This window comes from Ornithodoros turicata, chromosome 2 (assembly GCF_037126465.1).
Source record: "Ornithodoros turicata isolate Travis chromosome 2, ASM3712646v1, whole genome shotgun sequence".
Taxonomy (NCBI): domain Eukaryota; kingdom Metazoa; phylum Arthropoda; class Arachnida; order Ixodida; family Argasidae; genus Ornithodoros; species Ornithodoros turicata.
In genome coordinates, this window is record NC_088202.1 from 29,270,275 (window position 1) to 29,284,832 (window position 14,558).

At 44.3% G+C, this 14,558-nt stretch overlaps 1 protein-coding gene across 1 annotated transcript in view; it reads right to left on the reverse strand.

Annotated features, from left to right (window-relative positions):
• Positions 1-2,209: 2,209 nt before the first annotated feature.
• The window catches only part of LOC135383281 (carboxypeptidase inhibitor SmCI-like), a 44,003-nt gene continuing 31,654 nt past the window's right edge, over positions 2,210-14,558 (reverse strand). Inside the window, exons 2-4 of the mRNA XM_064612803.1 lie at positions 13,892-14,125; positions 12,793-12,966; positions 2,210-2,303 (exon numbers count right to left, since the gene is read on the reverse strand). Of these exons, the coding sequence (XP_064468873.1) occupies positions 2,299-2,303; positions 12,793-12,966; positions 13,892-14,125 (413 nt within the window). The 3' untranslated portion in view covers positions 2,210-2,298. The remainder of the gene's footprint in view (positions 2,304-12,792; positions 12,967-13,891; positions 14,126-14,558) is intronic.

Consider the following 14,558-nt stretch of genomic DNA (forward strand, 5'->3'; position numbering starts at 1 on the left):
TGTACCATAAGGCGTACATTTGTGAGATTGTCCACAACAGGAAGTTTCCATTCCGGTACCCAGAGCCGGTCACACCCAATCTCTGCCAGTGAGTCGACACAAACAGACCAGGCCCTGAAAGAAGTAGGAGATGATCTCCACGTAAAGTCTGCGCACCCTGGCAAAGTGAGTACAGACATCAAAGTCAAGTGTGCTGAGGATACTACACAAGCACAAACTCCACCCGTACCACGTGAGCCTTCATCAACATTTCCAGCCGGGCGACAACCAGAAACGGCTGGATTTCTGTAACTGGATCCGATGTCGGACCCAGGAAAGCAGAAACTTTGTGAACAGGGTCATTTGGGCTGATGAGGCCCACTTCTGCCATAGCGCTCAAGTGAATCGACACAACGCGCATTATTGGAGCCAAACAAACCCACACTGGCTACGGGAATGCAAGCATGAGTACGAGTGGGGATTGGATGTATGGGCCGGGATTTATAACGGAGCCATTATTGGGCCAATCTTTTTCACGGGACCCCTAAATGCCAACCGCTACTGTAGCGAAATTTTAGATGCCGTGTTCAGCTTTATTGATGACCTGCCTCTTGCTGAACAGACCCGCGTGTAGTTTCAGCACGATGGGGCTCCACCTCACAGCGCGCGGCGTGCAGCACAGCTGCTCAGTCACATGTTCCGGGAGAAGTGGGCCGGCCGATTTGGTCCAGTGTCATGGCCCGCCAGGACTCCTGACTTAACGCCGATGGACTTTTACCTCTGGGGTCGCATCAAAGACGAAGTATACAAAAGCGAACCACGATCGCCGGCTGGCCAGCAGGGGAAAATCACTGCTTTCTGCTCGTCGCTTTCCAGATCCGAAATAAAAAGGGCCGTGGAAGATACAATTCGTAGAGCCCACTTGTGCATTGCAGCAGATGGCGAACGCTTCGAACGCTTTTACGCTAATGATAACCTAATCAAAGTACACAGGAAGTGTGTTGAATGTGAAGAAATCTGTAGCATGTTGAAACAAACGAATTGAACAAAGAAGAGAGCTGACAGGCGTTTACGCATACAACTCTCTCTCTCTCTCACATACACAGGTTCATGACAATAAGGTGGTGCAGAAAAACTACGAGACCGCTATCAGCGGTCATAGTGAAAACAGCAGCGTACGCACCCGAAAGCAAACAAACACACTGAGCAAAACATGAACAAAGGAAAAAGAGCGCGACCCTGAAATTGATGTGGGCAAAGCTGATACCTGGCAGCGGAACTCTTCTGTGGGTTGGGTTTGTAACCCTTTCCCCCTCGTGTGGCGTGTCAATGTAACCTCCTTTCTACGCAGCTTTGCGCTCAAACTTAGAGCCGTCAAAAAAGAGGCGGTGCCAAGGGCTTTCATTGCCACGATTTTCGGCGAATTTATTTCGGCAATTGCCATTGCATTACGAGTGGGGTTATGCGCTATACTGAGTAAAATGACGACGGGGAACCCATTTCCGCAAAGAATACGTTAGATTGCCTTAGGAAATTTCGGAGTTCAATTCAAGAAATTCACTTTCCATCAATTGAAATGAAATAAAAATATTACAAATATGTGACAAAAGTTACTGGCAAAACAAAAATCCCTTCACCGCATGTCTCTCCAGGGCCTACGGTTTTTTACTATGAATTTCTATCAGGGTTGGTGGACCACCCTGTATGAACGCTACCATGAAGAATCTCACTTCAAAGGGGCATGCGACTTTTTCATTAGTGACCTTACAGATAAGTCATGACTCTCTCAGGCGGTCACGTTATGTTGTTGCATAAGATAAAACCCCGAGAATAGGGATTGTAGGGATTGTACACATTGTACAAAAGTTCATCTCTTTAGTAGATGAGAATCACAGGTAAAACCTGCAGCCATGTGGACATGAATGAACTTAGAAACTTGTCAATACGGTTGAAAGTACCTGCTCTGAGGATACCAGCTCCCGTGGCATAGTGGTTAGGGTTGCCGCTTTCCACACAGAGACTGGGAGTTGACGCGGGTTCGACTCTCTAATGGCAGCCCACAGTGTTTTACGCGATGAATAGGATGAAATACATGGCAAGATGGCAACTTTGACCCACCTGATTTTCAGTTTATTGATATCGGCGTTTACGACGCACGTGTCTGCATATCAATCTATGCCAGCAGTATGTAGATCAGATTTAAAGAAAAAGATCTTGACGATGCTTTCATATAGCTGTATACTTTATTTGAAATAAATGGGAGAATAACTGCAAAGAAGCGAGTCGGGGCCAGAATCCCGCAGCCAGCTTTCGATGATCTCAATCTAGAAGGAGAAAGATAAGAAGAATATGAGTCAGCTTGCGCAACACATCCCGATCGAAAAATCCATCAAAGCCAATCCTAATGGAACCATTAGGCCAATAGGCGTATCGTAATTTCGGACACGTCTAATAGGACTAACGGTTTAGCAGTTTGATTGGACCTAAGGGTCTAATGGCCTGATGGGAAGGCTACAAAAGTACAAAATAAAATTTGTTTCTTTGTCTTTTTTCCAACCCCTGTCATGACAGAATTTAATTTCTCTTGCTTCAATTCTTTCCCTTGTTTCCAAGACTTTTCAAAATATACAATGCGTGCAACATTTCAAGAAGTGGACACAAAACGTAAAAAATAAAATAAAAGCTCTCCAGAACTGAAGGACCAAAACCTCACTTAGGATGGCAGTGTCCATTCCCTTTGATGCATTGGCATTAAAGTGGATGCAGACAGTGCATATACTATACTTATAGCTTGTCTTCCGTGATTTGGCGAATCCGATAGCCCTGTTTGCTGCCGCTCTTAAACAGAAGGGGTGAAGTGTCTAAATTTATTTTATTTAATAACACACAACATTGAAGTGAGGAATGGCTTGGAGTATTAACTCAAGACCACGACAACGTCTGTATTTCTTACTCATTTTGGTTTAGACATTCTGTAGATCCATCCAGAATCGATTATTCTGCAGTGGAATCGTGCGTTTTTTTTTCTCTCTCACAACACTCCATTCCATCAGAGAATTCCGTCAAAACTAGGACAATTTTTGAAACTGCGGACACGCGGCATCCGGCGGGTATACGGAAAGCGACGTCCACCTATGAAGCTCCCAGTCGTTTTTTGGATGCTTATGGTACTCGCACATGGCACGTGGCCTTTTATAGAAAATTGTTAAAATTGGGCTGTTCGGTTTTTCATACTTTAAAAGCGACAAAAACCCCGTGCCGGGAAAGAAACAAAAGGACATTACAACAAACAGCACAGACTGAGGAACAAGATTTTTATTGACAGACCTTCCTCTTAAATTACCTGAGCCAGCAACGCCCTCTTTATTTATTTATTTATTTAAGGGATACTGCTGACATCACCAAGATGTGATTTGCAGGAGTGTGAAAAAAAATGTGCAGGTCATGAGCATATTGTACAGCAAAAGTAAAAATGCCGTTTCGGCGTTTCGGAATTAGAACAAAATTAACAAGACTTAAATGATAATTAAACAATAATTCAACGAACAACTGAACACGCATTAAACAGGAGTAGGCATCAACAGCAAAACGACACTTTGATACCAGAAAGGTACCGAAACACCATCAAGAATAGAAAACAGTGTGTTTACATTTTTTGAAAGTAATCATCAATTCCACGAATAAATGAGGCAAGAGAGTTGGAGTTAACAAGAACGCTAGGCAGTGCATTCCAGTCCTTAATTACAACAGGGAAGAAGTAATTTTTGAAGGCTTCAACCCTACTATACGGGGGCTTAATGTAACGATTATGGGTAGTTCTGGTGGCACCTCTCTGGATGAATGTAAAGTATTCATCATATGGAATTTTAAAAATTCCTGTCAGAATCTGCCAAAAGGTTTTCAATTGTTGTATCCTTACTCGTGTTTTTAATGTAGGAAGGCCTGCCCATGCCAGCAGCACAGAAGGAGAGTCTAAAGGGTTATATTTACTGTATACGAAGCGCAGTGATTTTCTCTGAACCATTTCAAGCTGTGACACCATCGTCTTAGCTTGTGGAAACAGGACTGTAGAGGCGTATTCAATTAAGGGGCGAATACAAGTGGCATATGCTACTAATTTAGTGGAAGGTGTAGCTAATCTTAGGGCATGATGCAGGGAAAAAAGCCGACCATACGCTTTGGAGCAAACGTCTGTGATGTGGGTGTCGACAAAAGTTTATTATTGATGGTTAAGCCCAAATATTTGTGTTTAGTTGTAAGTTTAATTGGGGGGGAATATGTTTATTAAGAAAAAAAGAAAGGAAAGGTTAGCCAGGCAAAGAGCCGGCTTGCTATTCCGCAAAAAAAGGAAAGAAAGGGGAAGGGGAAAGGGGAAGGGGAAAACGAAAAATAAAAGGAGGGAGAAAGAAAAAACAGAAAGGGGAATCAAAAGAGAAAAGGAAGGAAAAAGAAAAAGGGGGAAAGGGGAATCGAAACAGAGGAAGGAAAGAAAAACAAAAAGCAACAGAAAGAAAGGAAAGGGAAAGAAAACAAAAAACAAAGGAAAAGGAAAGAGAAACAAAAAGAAAAGAAAGAAAGTTTAATTGGCTCACCGGCTAACGTATAGGGAAACAAAAGGCAATTTTTCTTCAGGGTCACTGTCATGTACAGCGTCTTTTCGTAGTTTAGCGTCATCTGCCACTTATGACACCATTCCGACACTCTGTCGATGTCCCTCTGTAACTCCCACTGGTCATCAACAGTGGTGATCTGCCTATAAAGAAGGCAGTCATCTGCATACATTTTAATTTTAGAGGTAGTATGTGTTGGGAGATCGTTCATGAACATAATAAAGAGAGGGGCCCCAACACTGACCCCTGGGGAACACCAGAAGTCATGGATGAAGTGTAGAGTTTCTATTATTATAGGTAACGAATTGAGAACGGTCTCGAAGATAGCCCTCTAACCATTTGCCGACCTTCTGATTTTTCAAATACTGATTAATTTTGTGCAACAATTTAGTGTGAGAAACCCTATCGAAAGCTTTGGATAGGTCCAAAAATATAATGTCAGTTTGAGCTTTATTATTAAGACCCTCGGAAAGATCATGAACGACCTCTATTAACTGTGTAGTGGTCGAGTAACCTCTTCGGAAACCGTACTGACTGCAGTGTATCAGACTGTATTCATTAAGAAAGGCAACCATACTCGTAGTAAGAATACGTTCAAATATTTTACAACAATAACTCGTCAGAGATATTGTGCTAGCTATTCTCCAATCTGACGGTACCTCACCGCTGCGATACGATCTATGAAATATAGTCGCCATGTACTCCGCTACCCATTCCGCATAATTTCGGAGAAAAATATTAGGAATACCATGGGTCTTTTTGGAATCTAGTTTAAGAAGGGATGATGTAATACCGGGAAATGAGATGTCAATGTCAGGCATAGGGGGCACACTTGAAGCGAAGCACTCATTTGGAATGATACCGTTATCAGTCGAGAACGCAGATTCGAAGAAGTTACAAAATTTATCAGCAACATCTTCGCCATCCATCAACGGGGACTCTTTGTCTGGTGAAGTTAACGAAGTAGATATGTGCCGCCAGAACTTTTGTGGTGATGACTGGAGGAAATTATGTAGAGTAGTAACATCGATCTGGCAGAGGTTATCTTTTCTTTCAATGCTATGCACAGGTCTTTTCTATTACTGCAGGGTTTCTTTCTATGTCTTCTAACCTTACGACTCAGCTGCAGTATTTCCCGGGTTAAGTTTTTTTCTGAGCAATCGTGTGTGGGATGAAAAATCCTCACTCATAGTGAATGGAGTGCCGTTCAGCTTACTTCCTTTCCGAAGAAGCTGTTCCTTCTGTTTAAACCTCAAAAAGCGTACAGTAATAGGCCTATTTTTACCATTCTGGAGTCTACCTACTCGGTGGGCTCTTTCTATATCAGAAGGATGGACACGAGATTCTAAATGTGTAAAAAAAAAGTCGATAATATTAGACTGAGACCATGCCTCTGACGCGACATCGGATATACCCGTACACAACCAAATTAGATCGCCTGGATTGATTCTCCATATCAACAAAATTCTTTTGCAAAGAAACAATATCTAGGTGGAGAGATCCTGACATGTCTACAAGGTTTCCAACCTCTGTACGGGTATCACTAAGTTCTTTATTTTTCTCCTCAACATTCTCAACTTTATTCGACAAGTCCAATATAGCTTTTTCCGTGTTTAGCTGCTTCTCCCTAAGTGTATTCAGGTCAGCCAATATAGCACCCTGCCCAGCTTTGAGTTCTAATAGAAGTTCAAGTACAGCAGCGTTATTATCCGTAGAAGGACCAGGGTTGTTCTCAACGTCACCAGCAAGTTGTAAGAGTGAGGTGAGAAAGATGTCAACAAAATCACCCAACACTTTTTCAGCAGAACATAAGAAAAGTAAGGGACAAGCATTTCGTGGCCATTTGAGCAAGAGCAAACATACGTCATTGGATTTGAACCCATATCTATCATGTGTGCTATAGTAACTAACCTGTGTTAGGAACAACAGATGGCGATAAGCAACACCGTTCATGCTGTTGCCGGCATGACCACTAAAGATGCAGAGGCGGGGATGGGCTTTTAAGCCCTGCGGCAACGTAGAGGTCGCTGCAGTAGATGTCCAATCAGACGTAGTGAAGTGTTGATGCGCAGCACACTTGGGATGCAGATAATCGTTCCGAAGCTTTCCCAAGTCAATCGGAGCATGATAACCGTCAGATGTTGAAGATACCAACAGGAAAACCTGTGTTAGGAACAACATATGAGGATAAGCAACACCGTTCATGCTGTTGCCGGCATGACCACTGAAGATGCAGAGGTGGGGATGGTCTTTTAAGCCCTGCGGCAACGTAGAGGTCGCTGCAGTAGATGTCCAATCAGACGTAGTGAAGTGTTGATGAGCAGCACACGTGGGATGCAGATAATCGATCCGAAGCCTTCTGAAGTCAATCGGAGCATGATAACCGTCAGATGTTGAAGATATCAACAGGAAAACCTGTGTTAGGAACAACAGATGACGATAAGCAACACCGTTCATGCTGTTGCCGGCATGACCACTCTCTCTGCAATGTTACCCTTTTACACCCTCAAGACTGCGTAGTGCCTTTATCTTTTCGAAAGTACAGGACTTAGGAGTTCCTCACAGGAGAGACCCTTGATAAGTATTGTGCTTTCGAAAAGATGAAGGTACTAGGCCGGCTTGAGGGTGTAAAAGGGTAACCTTGCAGAAAAGGGCGTTGCTGGCTCAGGTTATTTAAGCAGGTCTGTCAATAAAAATCTTGTTCGTCAGTGTGGCTGTGTGTTGTGTCGTCTTTTTGTTTGTTTCCCGGTGCGGTTTTTTTATCGCCTTTAATGCCTTTTATAGGCTGCGAGCGTCGTGCGATGCTTAATTGTCTTTACACGCTGGGGCGTTCGCAGCTTGAATCTCTGAGAGCTGATCAGTTTTAGGGAAGTTTTAGGGGGATCACATATCACGAACGACTGCATCTTGAAAAAAATACTAGAATATTCCGAGTCGTAATGAGTAAGACGGCATAAGAAATTAGTAGCCTGACGGTCGGAGGTCTATCGGCCTGTCAGGACAATGCGAGCTACCATATACTGGAAGAACGTCGGCTACAGCGTTGCTCATTTTTTATAACAGATTGAACTTTCTGCACAAGGGACCACTGAAGGACAAGACTAGGACAGGACAGGACGCAGGTTCTGTCTTAGCTGTTGCAGTTCTGTCCTCTACGGCGTCCTGCATGGAGAGTTTTGGCGATTATATGCTCTTCCATATCTCCGATGTCCCGTTAGGGGCCTCTGATCTACAATGAGGCACCACCTATTCAACCGTAAAACATCGTTGACGTACCATTAAGTTTTCCTGTGGGACCACTAATTTCACCTAATGGGTAGTTAGAGACCCTTAGTTGGGCCGTCAGGGCCCCTGTGGTACCATCAGGCCTTTTTGTGGGGCCATTCGGCCCACCTGATGGGCTCTGGGACAGCATTTGCCGGTCCACTAACAGTCCTATTGGACCACTAGGGGTTACTAATCTGCCGATAAGCTGTTTTGATGGTCCATTAAAATATGCTAACGGACCATTAGAATTTCTGATGGAGCCTTGATGGATTTTTCGGTCGGGATGGCTAAAGGACACGCGTTTATAGAACTGGCACTGAACTTAGTAGAACTGACACACGGTCCTCATCGCGTCCAATCATAATCAGGCTGCGATCCTTACGTGCGCATGAAGTGTGCGTTCGCGAGTTAGCACGCTGACATTTGACACGTTCGTGAACAGGATTGCGCACTTCAAGGAAGATTAGCGCAGGAGCAGTACGTTTGTTCCTTATTACACTTACTCGGTCATCATTTCGATGTCCCACCCTTGTTCTCAACTAGATAATATGTGTAGTGTGCTTGAATGTCAAGTTCACGAAGGAAGAAACTGTTCTATCCGTCCCGGACGATTCCGAAACTATAACGTCGCTTTACTCTTCGTTTATCACCGACAATGACGCTGAAAATCCGGTACGAATTTGTGAAGCAGCTTCTGCACAATTTGACGTAATGCACTGCAGGGTGGTGGTGATGGTATTGACGAAAACCGGCTTGCCTTTGTTAGCCTCACGAATGTGGACTGCGTCATGACTGTAGCCATGATGAGACGAGATAATGCGATAACAGATGAAGGAATGATGACGGCCGAAAGTTAAGATCTAGGGCAGACACTGCCACAGTTAATGAGAAGTCCGAGCAGTGCTCCCTCCTTGGAAATCGGCGAAAATGTCACACGGACAAGTTCAATCAAGGAGCGCCATTTGGCAACCTGCGATGCGGGATGGAGTCCGCAAGTAGCAGATATGTCGGAATGCCTCTTTTGGTAGCGCGGGATGTGTGCGTACAGCCAGGAACGTAACACTGGCTCCACGCGACGTGGTCGAGCCCAGAACTCCTCATAGACCGTATGAGCAGTGTGAATGAACTGTGGTTATTATAAGCGGCGTAGAGAAGTGGTAGGATGGAGAGAGGAAAGCCGGTAATGGGAGGCAGGGGGTTATAGTATGGCTCCTGCGCCGAATTCACGGGGAGGACATTCGCCTGGAAAATTCACCGGAAAACACATAGAAACAATGGTGGAAGGATTACAACTACTGTTCTGGGGTTTCGGATGTATTCGAAACGTATCGCCACTATTCTGGGATTGGGATTTTTTTTTGCACCTAACCTTAGCCGCTCCCTCCCAAGCCAAGTTCGTACGTAGTAGCTGATTATATTTCTCATTCGCTCTTTACCCCAGCAGTCACCACCATGCACCACCCTGCACCTGTTCACTCAAACTCAATATGTGATTTCAATTGCTACTAACATGTAAAACATGTGTTGTCTTTTGATTAATGTGAATACTGTCCAAATATGTATTCCCACTCGCTTCTTCCCACTGCTTCTTCAAACGTAAAGCGCGGACCCCATAACAAGCGACACGCGACGCGCTGCAGAATTTGTCGCTGTCGCGTCTGGTCATGGCGCGACTTCCTGGTCCATTTGAGCAGCGACATTTCGTCACCGAGAAATGATGTTTTTGAAGAAGCAATGCTTATTTTATTCGAGCTAAGTTGTAAATTGCCATAAATATACCAAAAATAGTATTTCATTCGTCAAAACGAGGAGAAATTGTAATGAAGTTGCTATGTAATATTCGCCGTAACGCAGTGGCGCTGCGGTTGTAGTATGGCGGGCGGTTGAAGTATGGCGGGTCTAGCCCGCCATAGTTGAAGTACCCAACGCCCCGCCCACTTCTTCGTCTGCTAGTTTTGTTGGTTGCCCTCTCCACCCTCTCCCTTGCCCACGCGTTCAGTTCTTGTTTCACGCCGCCAAATCTAGCTGGTTTTGTCAAACAACAGGCAACGAACACAGCGACATGCTACAAATATCTACTGGGAGTAGATGCAGAAATATTGAGCCGCGACAAAGCTTTTTTGACGCTCGTGTGGCGGCAGTGACGTCGATTTTGTTGCTTCTCGCGTGTATCTGCCGCGTGTCGCTTGTTATGGGATTCGGGCTTAATACTACTTAACCCAAAAAATTTCTTAGCACAGGACCACAAGCTGCTTCTTGCAGTTTCTTGCACTGGGCCTCCCACATTGTACTTGCTACATTGTAAAATAAAGTTTCAATTCATTCATTCAGGTATGCCGGTACCAGTGATGGCCAGTAGTTAACTACATCTAGTTAAACTACTAGTTACACTACCTTATTGTAGTTAAAAAGTACTTATCAAGTACTTGCAGAAATGTAGTGGCAACCACTAGTTAAACTAGTATTTCAGGTAGTTAACTGCAGTAGTTAGGTTACTGCAGGCGTCAACTACTTCCGATTTAGCCGCAAGCTTTACGGCACGATTGTGCTTCCGACTTTTACCTTGAGGTACTTGTTTGATGAGAACGGAGGTGCAGAGCAAATTTGCAGTGCATGAGTACTAAATCTTCACTTTTATCACTCCTTGTGATTCATTATTAGGTCTCCAAGAACACTATAGAATGTGATTGGTGTTGATGAACAGCGTTAAGTAGTTATAGATGTAGTTAAAATTAATAGCAGTAGTTAAACAAGTTCTAACTACCTCCCCTGAAAAGTAGTTGAACTACTAGTTAAACTACTCCATCGCGAAGTAGTTAGTAGTTATAGTTAAACTACTGTAAAAGTAGTTAGTGGCCATCAGAGGCGATCATCAGAGGCCATCATTTTCCACGCGAATTATTTTCTTTTGCCTTCTAACCAGAAACTATGTATTCTTTTGCAACTTTCCGCTGTTATCTTCGATGGATATTTTTCTATTTCTTTCCTCCTCAGACCTGTGTATAATTCTGCGACTGAACTTCGGCTGTAGTCTTTGCTCTTGTCTAGCCTTTTCAACTGCAGCAATGTGTGCTTCCCTGCTTCATATCAGCAATGGGGTACAGTATCGCCCCTGGCGATGAAACTCCACATCCATCATCTCCTAATAAAGTTGTTCCCTGCTTCATAAGTGGCTTGTTGCCTCTCTGACATTGGACACCTGTGATGTATCCCTTGTTGGCCAAAATGTATTATGTTTATTCCCAGTCAAAATCGTGCTACCTGCTGCCCAATGTCCTTTCCATCCAACATCCTACATATTCCGTGTAAAGCACATTCATGTAACAATTGTTTCAGATCAGAAATCTGCTAGCTCCCGTGGCATAGTGGTTAGGATGATTGCTTTCCACGCCGAGACTGGGAGGTGACATGGGTTCGAATCCTGTCACCGGCTGTGCTGTCCGAGGTTTTCCCTGCGTTTTCCAAATGAATGTCGGCACAGTTCCGCCTGAAGTCGGCCCAGGACACATACTAACCCCCTGTCCTCCACTACTTCCTGCTGTCTTCTCTCAATCTGTACGCCGCTCATAGCAGCAGTTGCTTCGCGACGCTAACACAGACATAAAAAAAAAGATAGAAATCTATAGTCTCCCAATTTCAATAGGCGGCTTCATTTTCTCTTGCGCTAGACATTGCGTTTACCCATCATAAATAATCTGAGAGGAAATTTTCGCAATTCCCCGGGCACATTTCAGGAGAAAGGTAAGCGAGAGAAAAAAGGGTATACCCATTTCGGTATCATAATTGTTTTGACAATCTGCGCTCGTGCTGTCAGTGCAATATACTCTTCCTTTAATTTTCCTAACCGCATCTAATTGGTGTCTGACACCCCGTCCTCACTAAACCTGACGCCGAGAATTCTCGTATCTTCCAGACCAGTCAGACCCGGATTTTTTTGCTCGGTTTCTCGCTACCTAAATATAACAATTTTGATTTTTCTCTATTTATTTCGCCCCACTCATTGTCCGATATCCTTCCATTACTTCCAGAGCTTTCTGAAATTCCCGTTCGTCTTGAACAACCATAGTGAGATCATCTGCGTAAGCGACTATGATTTTGCTTTGTACACCCCCACGTAATCCAACCCCTTTCACTTCCTCACATTGGTTGAGGTCCCGTAATAACCTATCAAAGGCTAACACATACAGCAGGGAAGAAAGAGGGCAACGTTACCTTACTCCTCTTTTGAGCTGAAGGCTCTTGCCGAATTGTCCATATGTTTCCCATTGACTAGTAGCCTACCCCCGGTGTTTTCATACATGGCTCGTATTGTGTTAATTATTGGATTTTCCTCCCAAATTCTTTCTAACGTTTCTCATAAATTTGCGTGTTTCAGGCGATGAAATGCCTTTTCTTCGGGTTATACTTATTACTTCTTATTCTCCTTTCGCTTATATCACCCACCGACTCCCAGTCCCAGCCTTCAGCATCATCTCGGAGCTACAACCAACTAGTGAATGTTGTATAGGGAGTTTTCACCTACGTCACAATGTGACGTGGCAGTGGAGTGGCATGCTCGTATGCTACTCCACAGATGGTCACTTTTCGTGGTAGCGGCACTCAAAGATAACAAACTGCGCTATTTTTAAATGCGACAACCATAGTTTTCATAAAAGAAAATGCGAGATCGACAATGACGATCGAAGTGTCTTAGGGATAAAACAAGGGTATGGACGCAACCGGATTCCGAAACACCATCCAAGGCTTCGTTCAATGCTCGGCAGTTGCACCGAAAAAGTGACCACCACCATGGTCGCCAAACGGGTTCGTTTGACGCCATGTGAAAAGACCCTATGTTCCCGCGGCTATACTGCTGGTTTAAGAATGTATTGTGTGGGCCCCAGTAGGCTTCCTCCCAAAAAGAGTTCCACATTTGATGTGGGTGGAACGCACATACGTTTGCATATACGCTGGCATTCTTCTCGTGTTTTGAAATTGTTGTCGTTGCCTTCACATCCTCCGTAGCTAAAGCTGAGACATTGCCATGTTTCCCAGTCGAAGTAAAATCTTGGGAGCAATGCCCTGCAATTCCCTTCGTCCTTCACTTCTCCGCAACGACCTTCGGGTCTTACTAGAAGAAAAAGAGAAGCGAGAAAAACAGAGCTGAGTTAACTGAGTTTGGCGAATAGCCGTTGAAGATTCATTGTGCAAGAAACACTTGAGCTTGAGGACACGTAAAAGACACACGTGTACACACACGTGTCCTCTAGCTTTTCTTAAAATAGAGCAAAATAGAGCCGCGATAAGTTTTTCGAAGTGCGGTACTCTCTCATTTATCCGTAACGACGAACCGTCCGGAAACCCGTTGCCCGATCTGCGTTGCCGGAAATGGATACGCTGCCGTTAGCTATTTATTTAGTTGTCCTGAATTATTTATCCGTACCAGAACGTGCGGTTTTAGGAAAAACATTATTACAACTAATGTTATTTTGACTCCTTTATATGGAAATGTGTCAATGACGTCATCCCCGTGGAAAGCTTTCCGTGCACTCTTTTTTTTTATTCTCCCTTTGGCTCCTCTCTGGTCAGTTACTGGCTAGGTTCAGGACAGACACTGCAGACTTTTGACTACCGACAGCAGAAATGACATCCGAAAGGCGAAACAGGTGTTCGATATCTGCGGCGCGCAAAAAGCCGGCGTGCGAGCATCAGTTATTCAAAAACAAAATGTTTGCAGTCTGCTGACTTCGGCTGAGGAAGGTCCTGTCATTAATGTCGGCAAGTCTACGATTTACGACACTCTGCGGAAATAGGACAGGTCTCTCTGTGACCCTTTGGAATCGCAAGTAGAACAACCGCGAATATCTAGGATCCTAGGTCTCTAGAAAGAGCTTTTCCCTTGGTTTGACGGCAGGTGAACGGTTCTCTGGACTTCTTTTGCTTATCCGAAAATTCGACATCTGGACAGAACGTCGCCATCGAGGTGTCCGGATAAGCAAGACATGAGCGAGACTTCATGAAGTCAACTGAAAATATGACGTGCGTTTTGATTTTACCTCTACAGAACCTTTCACATTGGTGACGTCTGTCGAACTTGTTGCTGTTGCCACCACATCCAAGGAAAGTGAATGGTGTGCATTTCTTGGTGTGAGGATCGTGATAGAACATAGTTTTATTTACGGCATCTCGACATGCGTAGCCCGAGCTGGGTAGCGTGCGGCATGTTAGCCCAACCTTGTCCAGTTCTTCAGAAGACTCGCCCACGACGATGATCTGTATTTCATTGCAGCCTGCGTGATGAAGTGGTCGCAGTGCATTAAAATGGATGGTTCGCTACTCTATAATGGATTTATTCACTGAATACTCGTTTATCAACTACTTCACTGTGCACCCACGCGTAGCTGTTTCATTCCCATCTCCTTTCCATTCCCAAGCGGTCGGTGAGCTGTCACTTTTTAATGTTGTGGACGTGTCGCTCCAGCTTGGTGGAGCCACCATGCTGCGGTCGTCTCACGAAAAAGAAAAGCTGCACAAATGCGTAGCGTGCAAATCTTAAGGTAACTTAATACTTAGCGGTGGAAAAGTCTGAAAACGAAGGCGTAAAAGAAAATTGATAGATATAATGTAAGTCACAGTGGCATCAAATCAACCACAGCGATAGAGCTGTTAAGGTAGTTCCGTAGTATTTCCTCCATATGCATAGTTCTCTTGTTTCATTACGAT